Genomic DNA, 23,509 nt, shown 5'->3' with positions numbered 1-23,509 from the left:
TTCAAATTACATACGGGGTGTTTTCTCGGAGGTCTGCGTTCTCAGCAAAAGGTTCAAATTAAAGAACGGGTGTTTTCTCGGAGGTCCGCATTCTCAACAAAAAAGTTCAAACTCCATAATGGGTGTTTCCTTGGAGGTCCGCGTTCTCAAACTAAAAGGTTCAAATTACATAAGGAGTGGTTCTTCGGAGGTTGGCGTTCTTAACAAAAAGGTTCAAATTACATAAGGGGTGTTTTCTAGGAGGTCCGCGTTCTCAGCAAAAAGGTTCAAATTACAGAAGGAGTGTTTTCTCGGAGGTCTGCATTCTCAACAAAAAGGTCAATACTCCATGATGGGTGTTTCCTCGGAGGTCCGCGTTCTAAAACTAAAAGGTTCAAATAACATAAGAAGTGTTTCTTCGGAGCTCCACATTCTTAACAAAAAGGTTCAAATTACAGAACAAGTGTATCCTCGGAGGTCCGCATCCCAAAAATAAGGGCCAAACTGCATGATGGGTGTTTCCTCGGAGGTCCGCGTTCTCAAACTAAAAGTTTTAAATTACATAAGGAATGTTTTCTCGGAGGTCCGCGTTCTCAGCAAAAAGGTTCAAATTACAGAAGGGTTGTTTTCTCGGAGGTCCGCATTTCAACAAAAAGGTCAAAACTCCATGATAGGTGTTTCCTCGGAGGTCCGCGTTCTCAAACTAAAAGGTTTAAATAACATAAGGGGTGTTTCCTCGGATCGAGGTCCACGTTCTCAAACTAAAAGGTTTAAATTACATTAGGGGTGTTTCCTCGGAGGTCTGCATTTTCAAACTAAGAGGTTTAAATTACATAAGGGGTGTTTCCTCGGAGGTCCGCGTTCTCAAACTAAAAGGTTTAAATTACATAAGGGGTGTTTCCTCGGAGGTCCGCGTTCTCAAACTAAAAGGTTTAAATTACATAAGGGGAGTTTCCCCGGAGGTCCGCGTTCTCAAACTAAAAGGTTCAAATTACATAAGGGGTGTTTTCTCGGAGGTTCACGTTCTCAGCTAAAAGGTTCAAATTACAGAAGGGTTGTTTTCTCGGAGGTCTGCATTTTCAACAAAAAGGTTCAAATAACATAAGGAGTGTTTCTTCGGAGCTCCACATTCTCAACAAAAAGGTTCAAATTACAGAACAGGTGTTTTCTCGGAGGTCTGCATTCCAACAAAAAGGTCCAAACTCCATGATGGGTGTTTCCTCGGAGGTCCGCGTTCTAAAACAAAAAAGTTTAAATTACATAAGGAGTGTTTTCTCGGAGGTCCGCGTTCTCAGCAAAAAGGTTCAAATTACAGAAGGGTTGTTTTCTCGGAGGTCCGCATTTTCAACAAAAAGGTCAAAACTCCATGATAGGTGTTTCCTCGGAGGTCCGCGTTCTCAAACTAAAATGTTTAAATTACATAAGGGGTGTTTCCTCGGAGGTCCGCATTTTCAACAAAAAGGTCAAAACTCCATGATAGGTGTTTCCTCGGAGATCCGCGTTCTCAAACTAAAAGGTTTAAATTACATAAGGGGTGTTTCCTCGGAGGTCCGCGTTCTCAAACTAAAAGGTTTAAATTACATAAGGGGAGTTTCCCCGGAGGTCCGCGTTCTCAAACTGAAAGGTTCAAATTACATAAGGGGTGTTTTCTCGGAGGTTCACGTTCTCAGCTAAAAGGTTCAAATTACAGAAGGGTTGTTTTCTCGGAGGTCCGCATTTTCAACAAAAAGGTCAAAACTCCATGATAGGTGTTTCCTCGGAGGTCCGCGTTCTCAAACTAAAAGGTTCAAATAGCATAAGGAGTGTTTCTTCGGAGGTCCACATTCTCAACAAAAAGGTTCAAGTTACATAAGAGATGTTTTCTCGGAGGTCCGCGTTCTCGACAAAAAGGTCCAAACTTTATGATGGGTGTTTCCTCGGAGGTCTGCGTTCTCAACAAAAAGGTTTCAAATTATAGAAGGAGTGTTTCCTCGGAGGTCCGCCGTCTCAACAAAAAGGTTAAAACCACAAAAGGGGTGTTTTCTCAGAGGTTTGCATTCTCAACAAAAAGGTCCAAACTCCCAATGGGTTTTTCCTCGGAGGTCTGCGTTCTCAACAAAAAGGTTCAAATTACAGAAGGAGTGTTTCCTCGGAGGTCCGCCGTCTCAACAAAAAGGTTAAAACCACAAAAGGGGTGTTTTCTCAGAGGTTTGCATTCTCAACAAAAAGGTCCAAACTCCAAATGGGTGTTTCCTCGGAGGTCTGCGTTCTCAACAAAAAGGTTCAAATTACAGAAGGAGTGTTTTCTCGGAGGTCCGCGTTTTTAACAAAAAGGTTCAAATTACATAAGGGATGTTTTCTCGGAGGTCTGTATTCTCAACAACAAGGTCCAAACTCCATGATGGGTGTTTCCTCGGAGGTCTGCGTTCCGAACAAAAAGGTTCAAATTACAGAAGGAGTGTTTCCTCGGAGGTCAGCGTTCTCAACAAAAAGGTTAGAATTACATAAGGGGTGTTTTCTCGGAGGTCTGCATTCTCAGCAAAACGGTCCAAACTCCATAATGGGTGTTTCTTCGGAGGTCTGCGTTTTTAACAAAAAGGTTCAAATTACACCAGGGGTGTTTTCTCGGAGGTCTACATTCTCAACAAAAAGGTTCAAAATTACATATTGGAAGATTTTTTCGGAGGTCTGCGTTCTCAACAAAAAGCCTAAAAACCCGAGACAATTAAAAATATGTCATCAACACAAAATTTCCAAAATTAAAAAGTTATTCATATGTATAACCAGGAACATATATATATTGACATACTGTTCCCAAGTATAACGGAAACAATTTACTATCTATACGAAGTGCCCATTATTTTGCCTTTCACTATAATCTGAGTTATAATATAATATACTAGTAGTAAGTATCCGATTCCCAGTTTCATTGGTTTGAATCTGATTGGTTGATTACCATTTCTTTCTGACAATGCAACATGATTCCTCTTTTATAAAAAAAAAATGTGACGATTATCAAGTTATGATACAATTTTCGGCAAATATTAAGCTGAAAATTGAAGGACTGAAAATGTGGCTAACACAACTCGGTGTCATTTATCAAAAAGCTACGACTTGGAATTTCTACAAAAAATGCGACAAGAAAGTGTTACAGACACAGACGCAGGTAATCTAGTACACCCTTCCTTTGGGGGAAGGGTGTGATAACAGATAACTTTGTGAATAGACTTGAAATTCACTCAGCTGTGTTTCTAAGAACAACTCTTTCTCTTATTCAAGAGGCTTTGTCCTTTGTCCTTTTAAAAATCAACGGAGTAAAATACTTTCAAGTTGCAGTTCAACATGCAAACTAATCAACAGGTTTAACAGTTTTGTGCTACTCATGAAAACAATCTTTTCATATAATTCCATTGTTTAACTTATAATGATTTCTAATAAGAAGTGTTCAGTGCGTAAAGTCTAGCGACAAATATGTTTTGCGTATTTACGATCATGGTATAAAACAAGAATATATGTCCATAACAAACATCACATTTCCATGCTAAGTGAACAGCAAAATCTGGGTCAAAATCCTATTTTAGTAAAAAAAATTACATTAAAATTATTCTTTGCAAAGTTTCAAGTTGAAGTGACCACAACTTCAGGGTAAACTTTATTAACCCCAAAGTTGGACCTACAATAGATGATGAACGCCTGATAGGACAGACTGGTGAATGCATCGATCAGACCAGAAAATAATCATAGGTTTGACTGCAAAAAAATACAACTGAGAAGTTTAAACGAGCAACCTTAAATGTCACTACATCCAAAATAAAATGGAAATGATAAATGGGTATGTGTACATGGGACATAGATGATGCCACCACTTGCTTATATAACGTTATAAAGGGACATAACTTAAAAGCGGTAAAAGCAAGGATTTGTATAGTAATTTTGTGGTAATAAGCGTGTGTATGTTTCATAACATATGGTTTAGGTAAGCTCAAGTTAGAGATCAAAACGGAAATCAGGAATTTTTCCATTAATCTAAGGGGCATAACTATGGAATGGTAAAAGAGACACAATCCAAATTCAAATTTTATTTTAGCGTAGTATTAAAGTGTTAAGCATTGTGTATAATTGTCATAACATTTGGTTGAGGCAAACAAAAATAAGATTGATTGATTGGTGTTTAACTCCACTTTCAACACTATTGTGCGATTTTGTGGCAGTCAGTTTTTATTGGCAAAAGAAGTAGGAGTTCCAGGAGAAGACCACAGACCTTTGGTGGGACAATTGGCAATCCTAGTCAATTAAGATTGGAGTAGAGCGAACCTGACCTGTGCAGGATATACTTCTTTACATCATGGTTGACTGAGAGTGAACCTGACCTGTGCAGGATAGACTTCTTTACCTCATGATTGACTGAGAGTGAACCTGACCTGTGCAGGATAGACTTCTTTACCTCATGGTTGACTGAGAGTGGACCTGACCTGTGCAGGATAGACTTCTTTACCTCATGGTTGACGGAGAGTGGACCTGACCTGTACAGGATAGACTTCTTTACCTCATGGTTGACTGAGAGTGGACCTGACCTGTGCAGGATAGACTTCTTTACCTCATGGTTGACTGAGAGTGGACCTGACCTGTGCAGGATAGACTTCTTTACCTCATGGTTGACTGGGAGTGGACCTGACCTGTGCAGGATAGACTTCTTTACCTCATGGTTGACGGAGAGTGGACCTGACCTGTACAGGATAGACTTCTTTACCTCATGGTTGACTGAGAGTGGACCTGACCTGTGCAGGATAGACTTCTTTACCTCATGGTTGACTGAGAGTGGACCTGACCTGTGCAGGATAGACTTCTTTACCTCATGGTTGACTGGGAGTGGACCTGACTACGAATGTTAGAGCACTGATTTTGGGATGTATGGACTATGGACGGACTTACAGACACGAGTAAAACTGAATGCCCATCAGGCAATGGCAGGGATATAAAAAAATTATATTGACCTTATGGCATAGTTGTAGTAATACAGAATTGTTTTCAGTCATGTTTTCAAACAGTTTCATTGTGTTACACAAATCTATTTCCAGTAGTAATGACCTTGACCTAAGACCTAGCAGCTAATCAATCAATAGCCATCTTCCGCATGATATATTTGAATTAAAGTATCCAAGTAAGGTTACAATCCCTTATTTAGTTATGGATTTAGCATCTGGAAATTAATTTCCAGAACAGATTTTGAAAATTTTAAGTGTCTGACCTTGACCTCAACACAGTGACCTATGAATCAATAGACTTCTGTAGCTCATTATATGTGACAATATGTCCCAAGTATATCCCAAATTTATTTAAGGATTCAGAAGCCATGTTTTGTCATAAGTTGCAATCTAATTTTAAGCTAGTTTAACCTTTGAAGTGATGACATAAAATCCAAAAAGGATTATTCATTCAATATATGTAGATATAAGATAATGTGGTACGAGTGCAAATGAGACAATTCTCCATCCAAATCACAATTTGTAAAAGTAAACAATTACAGGTCAAAGTGTGACCATTAACCCAAGTTTGGTTGCAATCTGATCTGAAGTTTTAGAGAAGTATCCAGAATTGAAAATGACTGACTGACAGGTCCAAAACTACCTGTATATATCCTTGCTACTTAATACTTATATATCAAATATTGTACACCATAGATGTCCCATGAAAAGCATACCCCATGTCTACCATTCTATGAATTTAGACATAGCAATCTCTCGACTAAAACCAGTTAAAAGAAGATCTATCAATCAGGTGTTCACCATAGATTTTTTTATCCAACGTCCAACCTAAAATTTATGAAAGTAACTTCAGACTAGAACACACTGACTGCAGATATCCTAAAGGTAATAATACCTGCAATGGCATCAACTTTGTGCCAGTAATAATCCAATAGAGGAACCGACAGCAAAGCTCACATAGTATTATACCATCAATACAAATAGAAATGGCAAAGTCTATGATTTTTCATGAAAACTTCAACATAGTGTAGAGGATCAGATGACATAACAGGAAGTGACACAATGGTACTTTATAATATGGATATTTAGAAGGTTTCAACGAATTCTAATCAGAGGTTATGGAGGAGTTATAGACATCAAGGGAGGCAAAACGGATCAACTGGAGAATATGAAGAAATAGTTCTCATCAGCGGATTATTAATTAGTGAATCAGCGTAATATTTAATGGCTAATATGGACACATATGTTTATGTGTCTATTTGTCTTTTCGTCCATGTGTCTGTGATTGGAGAATACGTTATCAGGCATCTATATAATATTTGATACAAGATTCAGTTATATAATTTCTGATGTATGAATATGTATTAGGGTTAGGAACTACTTCTACTGTATATTACAGTTGAGCTGGCAAAACACATATATTGAATCCAATATAACACCTGTTCACAACTTTGGCAGGCAGGAGTAAAAAGAATAATAAAATATTTCAAAATTTATTTCTTTTATATATAAATAATCCCATTATTCTCTATATAAACTAACATTCATATTCATAATTCCTATGACATACAGAAAACATCCCAATGTATAAAATAAGGGTTCCACTGTTTTTAGAAATACAAAATTCAACTGTCAACACTGACCAATATTTTGCATATCAAAATGATGTTAATGTAATGAAATCACAAAATAAATAATAAAATATACCTCATATGAAAAGTGCATTGCAAATGCTGATTCCATGAACTTATATCAAAATGTTAATAAATCATAAATATAAAAGTCTTTCATTTTTCTTGCTTTTTGGTTTTGATAAATGGAAGAGAAAGTTGCTTATATTTGGACCAAGGAATTTTCTTTGCTCAGTGCACATTGGCAAATACTTCAAGAATGTCCAGTTCAAATATACACCTGATTGTATGAACACCAGTAATTTGGAATGTAAATATGAATTTTGTATTGTGATATCATATAAGCAAGATGGCACAACCATATATATATATATATTGCACAGTTATGGAAACTTATTTAATACTTCTTACACATTTAAACGTTCACTCTGTCTTGTCCACTCGTTAAGAGTTAATGCCCTTGTCTCATTGCATGTTGAGCAAGATGAACAAGTTAAAAGTCTCAAGATAATTTTGAATCAATAGCGGAAGTACTCTAGGTTAACATTCCTAAATTAAGGAACCAACAAGCTCATATTTTATCCGCAAGGACTTCAGCTATGTCATACACAGAGATCAGTTTATTTACATCTACAAAGAAATTCAGGCTTTGCCAATATTTAGACAGAAAACGTACAAATAATTGTAATTATTACACATAAATTAAACAATCAAAATTACATATTGTATTACAGCCTACAAACTTTTCAAATAAACATTACATACACATGATTATAAAATCAATTATTACTTAAAATTAAAAAAAATCTAAAAAAAATTGCATGTAACATTTAATGCAATTTAAATAGGAGAAAAAAATAGATCAAAATTTGTTGATTTTAATATTGACATTGAAAAGAAATAGGCTATGAAAGGTAATGAGACATAACATATGTTGCCCTCTAAAAAGATATTTTTAGAATCATATGTAAATGCAATTATGGTTTTGACTTTTGTTTTCAATTAAAATTTTTGCATAAAATACATGAGATTCTTAAAAGGTCGTATATTATGGTTGTTACTGTAAAAATATGCAATCTAAAAAGTCATAAAAATATTTTAAGTATTTGATTTATGACAATAAAAATGTATGAACATGATTTTAAATTTGATTTTAAGAAACAGAAATTAAAAATACCAAAATATACAAAGAATTAAAACAGGTAAAACATACAAAAAGAGACCATAACTGAACATAATTAAGAACACAGTTTGAATATGACAAATTAAAAAAAATATTTCCTAAGAATCTATATTATCCCTGAGATCAGATCACAACATTGAGTCAACTCTTTTTTCCAAGTTATGTAACTCTTCCATGATTTCTGGAGGCAAGTCTTCGGCAACCTGCTGATCAAAATATTTCCTCACATCGACAACCTCTTGTTGCCACATTTCCTTTGGTAAACTGAATAGCCCTTCCATGTCTACCTTTTCCGTCAGTCCCTCTAGATTGATTGAACCTGGTGTGGGAACCATACCTACTGCAGATTTCTGGGCACAGTCTTCACCATTGGTTCTACGGAAGATCCAATCTAGAACACGAGAGTTTTCACCGAACCCTGGCCACATAAAGCTGCCCTGATCATCTTTTCTAAACCAGTTTACATGATAGATCTTTGGCAAGCTAAGTCCTGGTTTGTTCTGGAAACTTAACCAATGTTTCAAGTAATGTCCAAAATTGTAACCAAAGAATGGTCTCATGGCAAATGGATCGTTCATAATCATTTTTCCTAGAATTAGAAAAACATCCTCAATTTATTTTTAAAGGATCAATGAATTTAATTGAAATATTACATGGTACTTGCTTCAAAATCTATTAAACATCTTTTTATATTTATTTGAAATAAACACATTTTCCAGAAAGTTCACAAACCTTCATTTTTGTTTTTTTTTATCAAGGACTAAGTGCAAAGTTCTTAAATTTCCTCTTCTATTTTTTCTTATATCAATTTATTTGTTTTTTTATTTTTATTTTGTTGCTTCATTTCGGTCAATTATATTAGGTCACTTAAATAAAATTCAAAGTTGGACCACTTCTTTTGTTTTTAGCCCATGAATCTGTAGTAATAGTAATTATCAGACAGTATTATTAACAGAAGAGTTATCTACCTTTGTGTTCAGCAGCTGCTGTGGCCTCTGACCTCATGGATGCCCCCATGAAGACACCATGCTGCCAATTAAATGCTTCATAGATTAAAGGAACACCTGCTGGTCTTCTGCCACCAAATATAATGGCATCTATTGGGACACCTTCTGGACTTTCCCATTCGGGGTCCATGATTGGACACTGGCTAGCTGGGGTACAAAATCTGAAGAATGCAATTCAACAAGTTAGAAAATATTTTAAATAGAGAGAGGTTTTAATTATAAACTAAAGTTTCAGTTATTAACAAAAAATCTACAATTACTCCATATAAAGATTACGGTTTAGAATATTTTGATACACTTCAGATTGCAAAGTATATGTGTGGAAATTCAAGATTATAATTATGATATTGATGATAGAAATCTATACTCTAGCTTCTATGCAAACTTTGTGTAAAGATTTTACTGAATTCAAACTTCTAATTATAAAAAATAAGATGTGGTATGATTGCCAATGAGACAACTCTTCACAAGAGTCAATTTTCATTTGAATACTTCATTTATCATTTATAGAAACTGACACGAATATGAACCTACCTTGAGTTAGGGTGAGCAGCTGGTTTGCCACTGTCCTTGGTCCAGTTTCTGACCTTGAGCCATGATGTGATAGGTGTACTCATGTCTCTCTCTTTCTCTAAACCTTCCCAGTATACATCTCCATCTTCTGTTTCTGCTACATTGGTAAATATTGTGTTTTTCTTGATGGTTTCCATGGCATTGGGATTGGTACTCATAGATGTTCCTGTAATGTTAATATTCAGGTGGTGAACAGAATGTAGTTCAAAATATTTTAAAATCACGATATTAAAATCTCTGATATCAGATGAAACTGAAAAGAAGTTGGCAATTTCAATTTTTACAAAATGTTATGGCTTCATGTTGTTTTAATTGGTTATTTTCTTTAAAAAAAAAGCTTTGGGACACATTTAAGCAAGTAAAAATAAATATTGTTAAACTGGAGTTGTCTCCCATTCACAAACTTAAGATAACAAGAGTTCTGCTAGATCAATTCAATTGTAATTTAACCTTTCAATCTTTAAACAAAAATGTTAACTTCATTACTTTTTTTTAAAGTATTTAAAATGTTTTATCATACCTGGTGCCACACCAAAAAATCCAAACTCTGGGTTGATTGCACGAAGTTGTCCATTCTTGTCGAACTTCATCCATGCAATATCATCTCCCACACATGTGACCTTGTATCCAGGTAACGTTGGATTCATCATGGCTAAGTTTGTTTTACCACAAGCACTGGGGAATGCTGCTGCTATGTACTTTTTCTTTCCTTCAGAATTTTCTAAACCAAGAATCTAAAATAGAAGGAAAACAAATGTACTTTAATGTATTTTTCAGATACATACATCATTTTGTTATGATATAAACTGAGGTTTAAAGTCAGGTTTCTAGGCTGATAGATGCATAAACTGTGTTTAAAACTGTAAATAATTGAATACAGGTAATTTTTTTTCATTGCTGCTGCTACTTAAATCATGAATTCAAAGAAAGTTTAATGACTCTATAAAATAGACTTACCAGCATGTGTTCGGCAAACCATCCTTCTCTCTGAGCTAAGATGGAGCCAAGGCGTAATGCAAAACATTTCTTTCCTAACAATGAGTTTCCTCCGTATCCACTGCCATAGGAACAGATTTCATTTCTGGCTGGTATATGTGATATTATGGTTTCTTTAGGATTACATGGCCAATTGTTAGTCAATGGTTCTGTAAAAATAAAATTTAAGTAAATACAAATTCTGTTTATCTGTATGACTGCATTTTAATTTAAATATTTCATATTGATCTACTCTTTGTATATATATTACTGCCAAAAACCCAATGCAAAAACAATGTAAATATCAACAAAAAATTCTTCAGTTAAACAAGGGTCATCTATCTCCCAAAAGCAAGCCATAGTAAACTACTTTATGTGTTATCTGGAGATTTAAATGTCTCTTCTTTAAAAGTGATAAGTCATTTCTAGAGTAGGAAACTGGAACATTTAGTAAATCAATCTAATCAGAGTATACTGACTTTTTTTTCTTTTTTTTGTAGAAAAGGTGATTATATTCAATGACATGTGGTGTACGAATGTGAACAATCTAATTTTTAAATAACTAATACAATTAATTCTTCAGTAAGTATATACCTTTTAATGGAAGTGGTCTACCAACAGAGTGAAGACATTTAATAAAGTCTCCCTCTCCTAGTGTCTCCAGAACATTACCACCCATTCTGGTCATTACTCTCATACTGGCCACTACATAGGGAGAATCTGTTATCTCAATACCAATCTTAGACAAGGGTGAACCGACTGGACCCATACTAAATGGTATGATATACATAGTTCGTCCTGTTGAGAATAAAAGAGAAATATATCATGTATATAATATAAAAAGAATTCAACGATACCATTTTAATATTTTTTATCAATTCTGTAAAGCAGAACCTTTTATGCAACTTTTAACCGCATTCTGTCTTAGAGTTAGAGGATTAAATGAAAGCATAGATTTTCTCAAAATTAATTTCTACAAAAGGGAGGAAAATTTCAAAATTTCAAACTTGAAAATTTGTTAATGATAATCTTTCCTTTCTTTGTATTTTGTTTGAACACATGTATGTGATTATTGAAAATCAAACTTTTCTCCTATACATAATTGATAAATCATCTCATAACAGATGGTATTAGGTAAATGAGATCTCTTTGTGAATAATATATTTCTAATCAATTCAATCAATTTTTTTCAGACAATGATTTATATGTATTATAATTTTCACCTAAATTGCGTATTTTAATTTCATAATATATTAATTGTTGATTTTTATATTATCATACTTGTCCAAAAAGTAAGTGTTCATCAGAAATGTATACACCATACACATGTAGATATAAAAAGATGTGGTTTGAGTGCCAATGTCATCTTTATTACCTTTCATACAGCCTGGAAACCTCGTGTTAAGTTCCTCTTCCAGATCATCTGGGTCAATCCAATGTCCCAGTTGACCAACAGCACCATTTTTAGGAATAGGTATCGTATCCTGCATTTTTTCCGTAGCTATGAAGGTCTTACTTTCCACACGAGCCACATCTCCTGGATCTGTCCTGGCTAACCAACTAAAATGATAAATGAAACCTTGAGAGGTTGACTTGCCTGAAAAATCAAACAGAACATTGAAGGTTAATAATAGTGTTCATAGCTTCAATGTTAATCCATGCAGGTTCCAAATTAAACCTTAGTAGTATGACATAAACTAGTTTTTCCATAGTCAGACTCACACTATTAGGCGATAAAGTCAACTTTTCATCCATCACTTTGTTTACTTGGCCTTGATGATGAAATCAAGTCGTCCTGGAATAAAACAGTCTCCCCTAATCTTACATTCAATCTTGCATTTTGGTGCAAAATAAGTCAAAAGACAGAGTGGATTTGATTTTATAAATGAAGTGAAATTATGATGAAGTACTAGATAATATTTTAACAGTTGGAGGGAACAGTTTTGTGCAACTTCAAGCCAATACTTACTATTATTTTGATTTTTAACCAAACTGATGAAATTAGTATATTATCAAATTATATTGTATCATAATGATGACTTATTAATGTCAAGACTCATTTTTGCAGGATAATCAACCTTCAAAGGACAGTGTTGTGCAAAAGAACTGTGAGGTTTATTTGCAAATTGCAAATACTTAAGTACAAATCAGAAACTCACTGAAATTACAAGTACCGTTACTTATACATTAATACTATTAAAATAAGGAGGTCTGGTATGATTGCCAATGATACAAATATCTATACAAGTTTAAATGGAGTGAATACAAGCAATAAGAGGTCCATAAACTGCATTTAAAAATAAGATAATCCCATACAATATAGTCAGTTATAAAGGCCCCACCATAAACTTTCAATACTTCCTCTAATAAGTCAAGTACACTGTACAAGCCTCAAAAGGATAGAATAATAAGGCATCCGAAGCGAAAATACACACCTTAAGACAAACTCGGTAAGTACTAACCATTATGCACTTATATATCAGTGCAAATGTACCTGTTGGTATAAATTCATTACTTAGGAAGTTTTTATTTTATTCCATTATTGATCTTTAATGGTAACCAATGAGAATCAATGAAACAAGATAGATGCCTCATCATTTGTATCCAAGACAAATGTATTAGAAAGAATATATCTTATTTGGAGTTTCTATTTCCTGTCACAATATATTTGCAAAATGTACTATAAATCTTACAATGTAGATGGGAGTTTCTATTTTCTAACACTACATTTGCATGTTTTACTGTTGGACCTTTGACTAAACATGCTTGGACTATCCTAAATATCTAAAACATTATGTCCTACATGTACATGCATACATGTATTTGTATCAATAAAGGTCAATGAACCTATCTGTAGATATCTTGCTTAATTTGCATAAATTTGCACATATCATCAGTCTACCATGTGTCCAAGGTCAAGTGGTTGTCAAGGTCAATCTCATCAATTTCAAGGACTACATGTATTACATAATTTTCATAGTTTCTAATCTATGTTTGAATGTTTAAACTTCCTTCAATAAAATTAGATAGTTTCCAAACTATAATAGTTAGTGCCCATTATTGTGGATGTTCCATTACCCTTTAACAACAATGTCATGCTATCAGTAAACCCTTGTTAGTCGGGACTGTTTAGTGTGTCAACAGAGGTATTTCACATAGAAAAGGACTGAGTCTTTTCATGTGAAGAGATAACCAATTTAATACTGACATATAAGATCATCTATCATGGAGCCTCTTTAAGGGCCTTTAACTGAATTGTTAAAATTTTCTATTACTACTAGGGGGGCGGGGTTAAGGACCTTATCTTCCTATGAGGGTCTTGCAGTCAGTGTGGTCTCAGTGATCTCCCTATGCAACCAAGGAGATGTCAATTGGAAATAATAGGAGCTAAGGAACAGCCATTCACTTGACAAGGACATAATGAGTTATTTGAGGCATAATTTTACAATGTACAATACTTACACAAGGTGTAAGGCCCCTTATGTTGCTGATTACTTACCAGTTTTCTAACTTTGGAAGAGGTTTGATCATTCCATCTCTCTGTAAGATGTATAACAATAATTCATTCTCTTTATCTGACCCGTCACATATATGGACTGTCGATGGATTGCATAGTTTGATGTTCTCGTCCACGTAATTCCGCACCTTGTTTGGAAGTTTGTTCCACTTCCCATAGAGGACATTTGGTACTGAAGCTACACCATTTTGTCTTCCTATACATACTGGTTTGACAGCTTCTTTTAGGATTCTAGAAGCAAACGAGGGACTGAAAACAGAAATATGAAAAATTGCAAGTTTTGGTGTTAAAATATTAACATAGGCCCATGACTCAATGTGTCATTAGTAACATGATTAAAGAACATATTGTTCATGTCAATTTTCTTTGTAACTTTGTATTAAAATGTCCTTGAGACCTGAACCACACATTTGTTACCTGTTTTCATTTGCTCCTATGACATTTGTCCGTCAACTAGAGCAATTTAATCTTCTTGTGTACTCCTTATTGATAACTTTAGATAGGTCAAATATATCTTATCTAATTTCTTAAAGCCTTTCAAGTATTTCTGAGGCCCCTCATGGGGGGGTCCTAGTAATCACATAATCACCATTTTTTTGCCAATATAATCACATAATCATTAAATATTTGCTTATCTTTAGTAATCAAATAATCATAAACTAAAAATACAGTCCTAGGTAATCAAATAATCATGAAATATTTGGCTTGATAATCAAATAATCATTAAAAAAACGGCCAAGTAATCACATAATCAAAAACCCCATGAGGGCCCTCATTTCTAAACATGAACATTTTGTACTTAGTATACATGTTATAGAACTGTTCATTTTAGAAAGAAGCAGCATATTAATATAATTTATTTTCTTAAGAACTAGCATTGATATGCTTGGATGTACAAAGGATGTATTATGCATGTAAAAATGTACATACATATTTATTTTAGTTTCCTAGAGACTGAGTAGAGTGGATGTAAAATAGTCTTTCAAAGCTACTTTCCAAAGAAGTAAAAGTTTTATAAATTTCATTTATTAAAATCAAAAGTATTTTCTTAATTTTTATGTTAAAATAGATTAATAAATTTATATTAGTTATAAAGCCCATTTCATGGTTGTATCCAGGTACAAATAATACTGTCAATGAAACACTTCTCATCTTTTATTATCAAAAACAGGACACTGAAGAAGAAAATAGATGTAGTCCTCAACCTTAGACCAAAAAGTTACGAGGTCTTGAAAGGCTATTTTTATTTTTTGCTTTGACGCCTTACAGTCTATGTAAGGCAGTTAGGCAGACTATAAGGCAGGCGTCAAAGAAAAAATTAATGTAGGGTATAGCCTTTCAAGACCTCATAATTATTTGGACTACCTAAACCTAACTAGAAGCCATACGATCCTTGCATGAAAACGTCCAGTCAACCGGTCAAGCTTTAAACATTTGAAGAAATTGTACAAAATCTGAATGTCTGGTCGGTCGGTCTGTTAAAGACACGCAAGGACAATCTCTTAACGCCTTACAAACGGGATGTATATATTTTTTTAATAAACCTGAACCGGTAACACGCTGATCAGCTGTTTTTCATCACCATATATTTTTGTTCACAATATTTCTTTTATACTTTAAACTATTCAAAATCATTTTAAAATTACAATACCAAATACTTGTCTTTAAAATATAAGTATAAACCCAATCTACAAATAATTTCCGCAATCAAAATGTGAACGTGCGAATCGGTGAACAGCTGATGAACACGATAGGAATGGAAAATTACAAATATTACAAAAGTTATAGTCAATTTACCATTCACAAAGCCTTTGACAATAGATCGTTAATAAGAAATTTAATTCAAATATGTTTTGTTTCAGTGCATGATATCCATATTTACCTAAAAAATTTGTTAAAACGCATCATTTTGTTAAAATCCTGTATAGATCAACTATCTTCCATTTGTGGGAAAATCTGCGGAATAATATGTTGAACACGTTACCGCCATGCGGACGTGTTTGAAAGTATAACTCGTTATAAGCTGATTTCCAACAGAAACTATCCTAGAACGCTAACCAGCTAACATGTATCCTTAAATAATTTTTTAAGAAAAATGAACGTAAAAGCTCTAGAAACAACTTTTCAACAACTGCGCACTACTTTCTGGGGGTGTGTGAGATTTCTCAAATATGATTGGTTTAAACAGACAAGCCTCCAAATTGAATCAGCTGATCGGTATCGACTTTTTCTATTACGTCACCAAAAAACAAATCCATGTATCAACCCATTTTCATGATTCTCAGAAATCAAAAATCAAATAATGTCATCGTGCAGACAAACACAACGAAAAATCAAAGAGCTGAAAGCTCTGAAGAAAAATGACGCCACTGTCTCTAATATTGGGATAGTTTTTATGCAAGTCTTGATTTTCACATACCGTAATTAGTTTAACAATGCAACATGTCTCGTAAGCATATAATTGATATTCGTATATGTGTGTGTGTGAAGTGAAGGTGCCAACTGGCTGGTTTTTTAAGACAAATGAATAGGTCAAGACTACCTGAATTGTACAAATAAATACCGTAGAAAGGCTTCTATATTTCTCACTGGTACATAGGCTGAATCCGGGTCCGTTCGCGCCCATTCACGTTTGCACTAACTCATGTTCGCCCCCTTTCACTTTCACACCCTACATGTTCGCAACTAATCTTAATTGGTTTTGTGTTTAATAACTCTGTAAGCAAGTGTTTTCTTACAAGTATAATTGTTGTCATTGTCTCAAAATAAAGTGAGACAGCATTTTTTTTTTGTGTTGAATAAATCTTAATCATGTTTTGGATAGCGTATTGTTAAAGATAATAATAATCGTTTCTAAATAAAGTGGTATTTTGTCAACGTTTTATTTAGCGTTGAATAACTCTTAATCATGTTTTGGTTAGTGTATTGCTATACTTTGTTTCATTGACCTCTTTCATAATGAAGTGAGATTCTGACTATTTTTTTTCTGTGTGTTGAATAAATTTTATCATGTTTTGGTTATAATAGTGGATTGCTATATTTTGGTTCCTATATTTTATTGTTTTGTTGTTTCAGATCAAAGGGCTTAAAAACAATTATCTTTTGTGTTTTTCCTTTAAAATCTTCAATGTTTTACTCATACCAAGCTAAAAATACATTCAGTATTTACACCAAAGGAATTTAAAACAACAATCATGATTTTCCAATTATTCAACTTGAATTTGAATTAAAATTGGGCGCGAATGAGTAGAGTGCGAACGGACCTTGGGTGTGAACGTGCGAGGTGCGAAAGTGTATTGGGCGCAAACAGACCTGATACCACATAGTCTGAACCCCCTTCTCCCACAAAATATGATGTAAATTAAAAACAAATTGTTCAGGGAACAATTGAAGTCTTTCCACTAGAAAAGATCTATTTTTATATTGAAATATGAAAAATCAGTTTAAAATGTTAGTTCCTATGGCTTTATGACGTCCTATTAACCTATGACCTTGACCTCAATTTCAAGGTCACAAACCATGGACCTTGAATCAAAATATCCTAGGTCTTTAATATGTTTGGTTAATGAGTACTACCACTTGACGCGTAATTTTAAATGTAAGATGGACAAAAACTCCCTTTTATTGTATGCGCAGCCTTTCAACCAAAATATACAAGTAAGGACATGTCGCAACTAATAATTTATGAAAAATTATTTGTCAAAATGTCATACAGTATTTGAAAAGAAGTGAAAATAAGCCAAAATCAAAATTTATAATATGACCTTGACCTTTGACATTGACCTCATTTTCATTTTTAGTACCAATGACCTCATGAAGACCCTAGGTCTCTATCAGTTATGGTTTACCAGTTGAAAATGCATATCGCTTGAATCAAATGAAAAAGGGGGAATAACTCTCATATGGAGTCCCCATAGAGCTATGGTTCAAACGAATATTCTTATCCTAAATATGTAACGAGCAATTTGGTAAAATAAAATCTTTTACGGTTACGAAGGAGAGGTGGCCACAAGAAAAACAGTGTTTGGGGAGATAACTCTTACAACGTAATGTATTTTGTTATAATTACATTTGATATATGTTTCATTATAATACTTTATTCTGATTGGCTAACTGCACATCACATGTTATTCCTCAAGCAATTGCATCACTCAATAAAACTTTTCATTCATGATAACACGTGGTCCCACAATAAAGTGCACAGATGAATTGAATAAAAAAGTTATAAAATTCGTGTTTTCATGATCCTAGCTAAAAAAAGTAATTATAAGTATTGAATGTTTCTTTTTGTAACCTCATAGGGTTGCAAAAGCGTTGACCGTGTGCACATTTTTAGAATGAAGCGCTTACGCGCTTCATACAAAAAGTACTTCGGTCAACGCTTTTACACCTCAATGAATTTACAAAAGAAAGCATTCAATACTTAAATGCAGTTGTAAATTTTTAAAGCAAAAAGAGTTAATACTAAATTTCACTTTTTTGGATGTTCATGTACATTTTGAATGTATTTATTTTTCTCAACTACATGAATTTTTTGGTGTATTTTTAATGATATATATGAGTAGTCCAAATAATTATTACGTCTGGCAAGGCTTTTTAAATTTTATTCTGGGACACCTTCCTATGACCACAAGGCTTATGTTAATTTTTTTCTGGGACGCCTTCTTAGGAAGCCTTCCTACGAACGTCTTAGGAAGGCGTCCCAGAAAAAAATAAAATAGCCTTATTGGATATTTTTATGCATTATTTAACCAGTTAAGTCTTTTACAGGATTGTTTGTTTAATGCTGTTTAAACATTACTGAAAAAAAAACACCTTAAATTTGCTAATTATTTGGCATGAAAGTTTGATTTATTGAAAGGGACTCATAGTTTTTCATTTAATTTTAATAATTGTCTAATGGTTAAAACAATAGCTTCGTTGTTTACTTTTATACACAACAACATATTCACTTTGGTCTCGTTGTTTACCTAATATTCACTATGTACTTGGTAACAGTTATTAATTAATTGAATAGAAAATATTATAATAAATATTATTGGAAGCCGAATTGACGTCAAATAGGTGCCGATTTGACTAGATGCCAATTTAACCAGGTGCCGACTTGACTTGTACGTTTCAATTCCTGACTCATTCCTCTGCGATCGTTTGCGGTATTTTCTTGAGAAAGCCTATTTTCCATCATCAAAGAGAAGAAGAAACTGCTTGAAATGATTCCCGAACGCTTCGTGATTGTTAAAATAAGTTTAATTCACTCAAAAAACAATTTTAAAACTTGCGATGTTTAAACAGGAAGTTTCAAAAGCACGTGTAAAAGAAGAAATTAACCGGTGAGAGTGGAAATCCGTACATAACATATATCACTATAGTACGACTTTTAAAGCAAAACAGTTTCATCCTTTTGTAAAACAGTCTTTAATATACCTATCACATTAATGTTTGAAGGGTCTTAAGCTTATTCAAACCATATAAGTCGGTATGAAACACCAAAACGGAATGATAATAACCGATTACGTTTTGTAGTTTACAAAATTCTGGACTGGTTCCTGTCAAACTACAACACTTTCTTCGACTGTAGTGGGATACAAACAGAAACCAGTTAGTTTGTAAACTGGTTCCTGGCTGATTACTACACAATGCTCATGCATAATGATAACACAAGCACATTCCTCCAGTTTGTATTGAAATTAGTAAATACGAAACCAAGCGCGGTAGGCAGAGAAATCAGGTCGACAGTTATGGAACAATGACTGCGTCATTTTCCAATAAAAACCTTAATACAAAAGAGAAATTGACGCCAGAAAAAGACTAGAAGGGTCTATGATACGTTGATCAAGTTTTAAAAAGTTTAGAAAATAAATTGTTTTATAGAGATTATAAAATGCCTGTCATCATAGTGAAACTAAAGGATTCCTTAAATGACAAACACTACAACAGACAAGATACTGACCAACTTTAAGATAAGATAAGATAAGATACGATATATATCAGTATTCCAATTATAAAAGGACCCATGAGAGCTAATAAATTTATTTCAATGAAATTTATTAATGGTCACAAATAATCATAGTTTTATAATCATATAAAAAGATATATGAAAATAATCTTCTAATTTAATTTTTTTTAATAATAAATAAGGTTTAAATATGATTAAACATTTTCACGGATATTTTGAAAAAAAAGGATAGAAACTAGCTTATAAAGTGACATTCCTTTTTTAGTCGCATTGAAGGGAATCTGTTGTTCAAATGTTTATTGAGGTCGATGACTAACAAAATGAATGAAATAGAGTAATATAATAGATTCAAAATTTTACTTAAAATATAAAGCTCTTGATAATTACACGAAAATCGTAATCATTGGAAATTTAAAGAACTACCGAACAAGATAAAATTTATAAATACTTCATATTAAAGTTAGAATACTATTTTCGACAAATTAAGTCTTCAGAAAAACGTTCAACGGTTCAACACAATTCTGTAAAACAATTATAAAAATACTTACTCAGTTCGCTTTGAATGTTCAAGTAAAACCTTTGACTGTTTGGTTAAGGATCCCATAATGTGATATAAGGAATATCTGCGTCTTGTTATTTCTTTTGAAGAGTTGGACAAATCGTCTGTTCATTTGACGTTCAGTATGATACTATAGAGAGCCTTATGGTTTTATAATGACGCTGATGAAATCACTCTTTTATATGAGAAAAAAAATAACTGTTGTGTCAAGGTCAATGCTGGAGGTGTGCGTAAAAGAAGCAATTTGATTGGATGTCAGGGACAACACATACGAAAGCGATCAGCTGATTATTGCATCATAAAAACATTGCCGGATATCTCAGTCGTGTGTTAAAGGATTTAAAACAGGTTATACTATTGAATTAAATGAGCATGATATAATATAAAGTATCTAAAACAGAAGGAAAACACCTACCTCCCAAGTTTCGATTCTCCATGAAGAAGTTTGCCTTCTAAATGTAAAGATCCCATATTGATTCAGGCCTTGTTGAAATACTTGACTTCTATAGAGTACTTGCAACTTTTTCATTGGATTCGCACTGTTCGGAGGCTATATGATATATAAAATATTTAACACAGAATGATTGTTTTTATACATAGCGAAAAACTAATTATAAACCAATTCTCTCCTTCATATCCAATTTTTTATTGTTGTTCTATTTTTATTCTAGCATCGGTGAAGGTCATATCGAAAAAAGCGTAATATTGGTTATGGAAAAAATATATTTTTGAGGTCATTTATTGTCTCTGGCAAGGTTCACGCTTGATGATGAATATCAAGATTTTTCCAGTTACCACCAGTGATCGGCCGTGACGAGTGACCTGAGGCCAAAGTCCAGGTCACTGACCTTTCACAATACATTCATTCTGACTAACATGTTTCATTATTCATAATCATCAAATGTATTCATAGTGTTGTGTGATGTGTAGAAAACTTCCGTCCTGTTAATGATTCTACTATTATACAGTTTTAAGGGGGTGACTGCAGATGTAACACTCAAGTTCAAGTGTACATATTCATACTGATGTATAATTTCAAACCTATATAGTCATTTTTTGGGCGCATCAATTAAAAGCTTCTTAGAATCTGAAAACGGAGTTTCATATCTTAATTAGGTTTTTTTTTAAACTGTTGATTAAATTCCTTAGCCTTAAATCCTTATCTAAATTTTAAACAATATGTAAAATTTGACAGGTTTTCGAAGGGCCCTTTGAATTTGTTCAAAGATGCTATAAGACCGGCTAGTCTCGTGGTTATTTTCGCCACGTAATTAGTTTAATTTTGGGGACTATGTATTTGCTAGACATATAAGCTAGTATATAAGTCATGATTGGAAGCTTTGCATGTGTTATTTACAGCCGTATATATTTGAAAGACCAACAACATGACGGGAAAAAAATCCAAATTCAAATCTTGATGGACACGTAACTGGCCATGATTGTGAATTAACCATTTTTTCAGTTTTAGGGGTCATTCCACGATTAATCGAATCCGTGGATTAGGGATGGAACTGAGCAAAGCTATGAAGTCTAGGAACAATTGAAGTTTCCATTTAATACTCCAGTCCATGCTACATGTGCTGGCCGTATGATTAATTTTGTATTATTAGTGTCGATCACACCACTATAATGCCTAAATGGCAATATTAAATATATATTTTTGTTACGCACTATATCATATGAATATGTAAATCTATTTACAAGAATTAGATAACGACCGCATGTATATTTTAACGCAACGATTTTAAATCTACAGGATTATTTTAACACTAATATTCTAATGCAAGTAATCTTAAGATAAATCAACATAAAAAATGAAATTAGTGACAAACTGAAATTAAAATAACAAAGAGAGTACTCAGAGGCGGATTTAGAGGGGGGGCAGGGGGCCCGGGCCCCCTTTTTTGGGAAAAAATTTGGTTGCTTACATAGGGAATCACTGAAGCGTGACTGGAGTGGGCCACCTCTTAGGTCAGTCAGTGGGCCCCCACTTATGAAAATTTCTGGATCCGCCACTGGTACTTTCATTCACTCGAAGAAAAAAAAACTAATAATGAATCATTCAATGTACTTAGTTGAACCCAGGGTTTTCTATTTACAAACAATGTATTTTTTCCGCGTTTAACTGTGACCATGAACTTGATTCTGTCCTATTTTATGGACCAAAACTATCTGACGTAATCAACCAAACAAAAAGCTTCCCTAGTCCTGTAATATCAAAGTATGGACACGTATAACATAAAATTGATTTTCTAAATACACTTTTTCTTTTGATTATTAAAAAAAGAGGAACAAGATCCATTTCAATGAATTGATCTGGAGGTGTGTTAAATAGTTAAGTTTGATTGGATGACAGGGACAACACCCTTAAAACAGCTGATTGTACGATGTCGTGTTTATCCTGGCAACCTCAAACACCATCTTTAAAAAAAACTTTGTCCATGAGTCTTGATTTTAAGCTTGACTTAATTTTATGAAAACTAAGACGTATAATATTATAACGCGACGTACACTTGTACTTCTTGATATTTCTAGATTTTTCCACGATCTTATAATAATTAATCGGAAACTTTTACGTAAATATAAACATATTTACCACGTTTCTACATCTTTGAGTTATTTTAACCTTAAAGGTCAATGCTAACACGGTCAATGTTCTATTTAACTTGTTTATCTATTAACTGAGCTGGCAAATCATTTTTGGCATACTTTTTTTGCGTGATTCTTATATACAGATTATGATTATTACAGAGCTTGAGTTTCGTACTCGCAGGCCTAAGTTATTAGCATTACATGATCTCAGAACCTCTCAAATTACTTACTCTACATAATATTCATCATACCAAATTATATTTTGGAGACTGGTTATAATCAAGCCCAACCTTGTGCTTTCCGTTACGGCAAAAATTGAGGGGTTGTGATTTTTCTGCAGAAATAAATATCTGTATATATAGTGAATGGAATAGCATTAGTTATAGGGGAGCATTCCGACGATTTTAGTTGGTGTCCAACTCAAATTTTCATTCTTCTTCCTATTAAAGTGTAAAAAAGATTGTTGTATGCAAGTTTGACTAAATCTCCTTTACAAATTATTATATATAGATATAGGAAGATGTGGTATGAGTGCCAATATACTTATTTAATATTTTACCACTTGTAAAGTGA

General features: G+C 33.6%; 1 protein-coding gene across 6 annotated transcripts; it reads right to left on the bottom strand.

Moving 5' to 3' along the window:
• Positions 1-6,422: 6,422 nt before the first annotated feature.
• On the bottom strand, positions 6,423-22,177 carry LOC139523214 (phosphoenolpyruvate carboxykinase, cytosolic [GTP]-like). Of its 6 annotated transcripts, none has more exons than XM_071317047.1 (9): positions 20,760-22,177; positions 13,812-14,078; positions 11,688-11,909; positions 10,907-11,110; positions 10,295-10,482; positions 9,858-10,071; positions 9,299-9,503; positions 8,726-8,925; positions 6,423-8,346 (listed from the first exon to the last, which is right to left on the bottom strand). In XM_071317047.1, the coding sequence occupies exons 3-9, from the start codon at positions 11,800-11,802 to the stop codon at positions 7,886-7,888; spliced, it is 1,587 nt and encodes a 528-aa protein (XP_071173148.1). In that variant the 5' UTR covers positions 11,803-11,909; positions 13,812-14,078; positions 20,760-22,177; the 3' UTR covers positions 6,423-7,885. The 6 variants fall into 6 exon arrangements, with proteins under 6 accessions (XP_071173148.1, XP_071173144.1, XP_071173143.1 ...); XM_071317043.1 differs by having other exon boundaries at positions 11,688-11,872; positions 20,760-21,916; XM_071317042.1 differs by having other exon boundaries at positions 11,688-11,872; positions 20,334-21,266.
• Between the last annotated feature and the right edge of the window lie 1,332 nt (positions 22,178-23,509).

This window comes from Mytilus edulis, chromosome 5 (genome assembly GCF_963676685.1).
Source record: "Mytilus edulis chromosome 5, xbMytEdul2.2, whole genome shotgun sequence".
Classification (NCBI taxonomy): domain Eukaryota; kingdom Metazoa; phylum Mollusca; class Bivalvia; order Mytilida; family Mytilidae; genus Mytilus; species Mytilus edulis.
Note: the sequence above shows the minus strand (reverse complement) of the source record. Positions and strands in the feature narration are given on the sequence as shown.